General features: G+C 51.9%; 1 protein-coding gene across 1 annotated transcript; it reads right to left on the bottom strand.

Annotated features, from left to right (window-relative positions):
• Positions 1–396: 396 nt before the first annotated feature.
• Positions 397–2,608, bottom strand: SARC_14138 (hypothetical protein; the record flags this gene model as incomplete). Its single annotated transcript, XM_014291728.1, has 2 exons — positions 397–2,159; positions 2,516–2,608. Coding segments are annotated over 2 exons (1,856 nt in total), but the record flags the coding sequence as incomplete, so codon positions are not given.
• Positions 2,609–2,643: the final 35 nt, after the last annotated feature.

Here is a 2,643-nt window from a genome sequence, read left to right as displayed (position 1 = left end):
TCGCTCTTTGCCTTATGATCTCTAGCGCCCATACACAGACAAGCACTCGTTCACACCCGTGAGCACATTTACAATCCCCCACATCGTCTTGTGGTGTCTCACACTCCGCATATACGGCGGGTCAGAAAGTGGGGCGATTACTTCTAGGTTGTACGCAGCCATACCTAATCACACAATACACAACCCGCATGTACAAATTTGTATATAAACCATCTCGCCATATACATCACAGTCTTATACACAACCATGTACAACACTCTCCTCGCTGTAAACCCCAGGCCCTATACACACACACAACATCATGAACCATCTCTACATACTATACACACACACAACATTATGAACCATCTCTACATACTATACACACACACAACATCATGAACCATCTCTACATACTTCTCTTTGTCATGCAGCGCGGTCCACTCGGCAACCGCTGCATGGTGCAGGTGCAGCTGATTGAACTCTGGATAGACCACCCCGAGCGCATACGAAAACACCTGGAAGGCATGCGGGGCCGCTCCCATGACCGTACACAGACGCTTACAATCCATCCGATGGGGCTTCGATTCGGTGGGCACAGCGGGGGTGGCTGTTTGGGTGTCGTTGTGTGAGTGTAGTTGGGTGCTAGTGTCCGGAATAGAGGTGACTGGTGCTTGCACGACCTCTGTCTCTCTCAGCTTAGAGCCGCTCGATGCAGTCACCAATTCCTCAGCCGGTGATACGTTTTCGGTTCTCGATACGTCTTCTGCACCAGATACGCCAACTGCCCTGAATCCGTTTTCCGTCCTCGATACGTCTTCTGCACCCGGAACCTTCGCAGCTTCTTCCGTCACCGTATCCCGTGTCTGTTGTGGTCCATTCGCTCTCTGTCGCATGTCATTAGGGTGTGCTTCGTGTGCTTGTGGCCGTGTAGACTCCCCCACATGTGCCCTGTGCTTGGTGCTGTCACTGCCCCTGTGGCGTGCACCTGTGTAATTGATGGCCTGGGCCGCACTTGTCTGCGTGTGTGTGTGTGTGTGTGTGTGTGTGTGTGTGGTCACGTGTGGCTGTGTGTTGGTATTCGGCCGTTCATCTATGCTTGTGTGCGTGTCCCTATGTGTTTGTGTGAGAGGGTGTGTGTCCTTGTGGGCGTGTGTATCTGTATCGGTATGTGTCTCCACTGGAGTGTGCAAATCAATGCTTGTGAGTGCGTCCACACCCATGGGCGTGTTGGTTCGTGCGTTGGCCTGTTCGGTACCCGACAACTCTGAAGTAATCTCACTAGCTCCGTTGGACCTCGAGATAACAGGGTTGTTTTGTCCTGAATTTGGGACAATGTTCTGAACTAGGTTTTGGATTGTATCCTGGTCTGAGTCTGTGGCATTTTTCTTGATCAATTCATTGGCACTGTCCCGTCCCGAATTGGACTCCTGGTCCATTTTTCTGTCCGGATTCTGAGGCTCCCTCCCAGTCGCTGACTGGACCCGGGTTGACCCCAATTGGGTCTTATCTTCCAGCATAGCACTTGCCCGCTCGTGCACGTTTACTTCATACGCGTTCCCTGCAGCGTTACTAGCTACAGCTGTACCTGAACCATTCAACGTGGCCCACACCCCAGTGCACGCAGTCGCGTCTGGTGCCTCAGACGCCATAATCAAGGGCTGTCTACCCAAACTGTTCAGCAAAGCCTGCTGTGTTTCCACGTCCACGTCCATCAGACCCTCCTGCCCAGGCTTGGTTGCAGGCCTATTTATAGGTCCCAACATGCACCCATATTCACCCCCCGCCTCCGTCTCATTCGCCCGCGCAGAGTCGACCGCCGTTTCTGTGTCTCGCACCGTGTGCTGGTCACCGCGTGTTCCCGCATTCAGATGTGTCTGTACAATCCCGTGTACTCTCGTACTGTCTTGTGTGTGTGGGCTGGTGCCTTTATCGGCGTCTTCCCCAGTCACCGGTTGGTGTGCCTGTGCGTCACCCGGGACATCTCCTACATGAACCATCTGAGGTGCGTTTGGTGATAGAGTGCTGCTTTCTCCCTGTTGCCCGATGGTAGTGGTAGTGGTAGTGGTGGTGGTGGTGGTTATGTTCTCATGGGTCGTTGTGTGATCAACCGTCGCGGGTGTAGTTCTGACCTTCTTCCTTTGAGATCTGGCGCTCGCTTTCTTCTTCGGCGTACGCACCTGCACTCGAGTGTGTCGTGGATTGGATTAGGATTAGGGTGCGTAGCAAACAAGGTTTAGGGTTTGCACTTTGTTGAAATCAGGACATATGAATTGGGACAAGGACCAAAAAATGAATCAAAATCTTGCTCAGGCACATCAAGAATGGCGAGGAAGACTAAACTAAGTCCCGCGGCTAAAAAAATGTAGCCATGTTATACGTTTTCGGTCTCTACAACAACTAATTCTGTCTCGCCCCCCCTTCCAAACCCCTAAAACCCGTTCTCACAAGTCAGCTCTAGTGCAATACGAGCACTATGAACGCTAACTGCGCATGACTCACAACACACTCGAAGGCTAACGAAATGATCACGTACCGCTGATTCGCCCTCTGCGTTCTGAATTCGATCCAATGCGATCTCCTCTGCCAGCCGTTCCTTTCTTTTCTCGCGCAAATGATCTCGCAGGATCTGTGAATTGGCGAAAATGAGTATTGTAAGAGTGT

Source organism: Sphaeroforma arctica (genome assembly GCF_001186125.1).
Source record: "Sphaeroforma arctica JP610 unplaced genomic scaffold supercont1.4209, whole genome shotgun sequence".
NCBI lineage: Eukaryota > Ichthyosporea > Ichthyophonida > Sphaeroforma > Sphaeroforma arctica.
The sequence above is the reverse complement of the archived record's forward strand: the minus strand, read 5'-3'. Positions and strand labels throughout refer to the sequence as shown.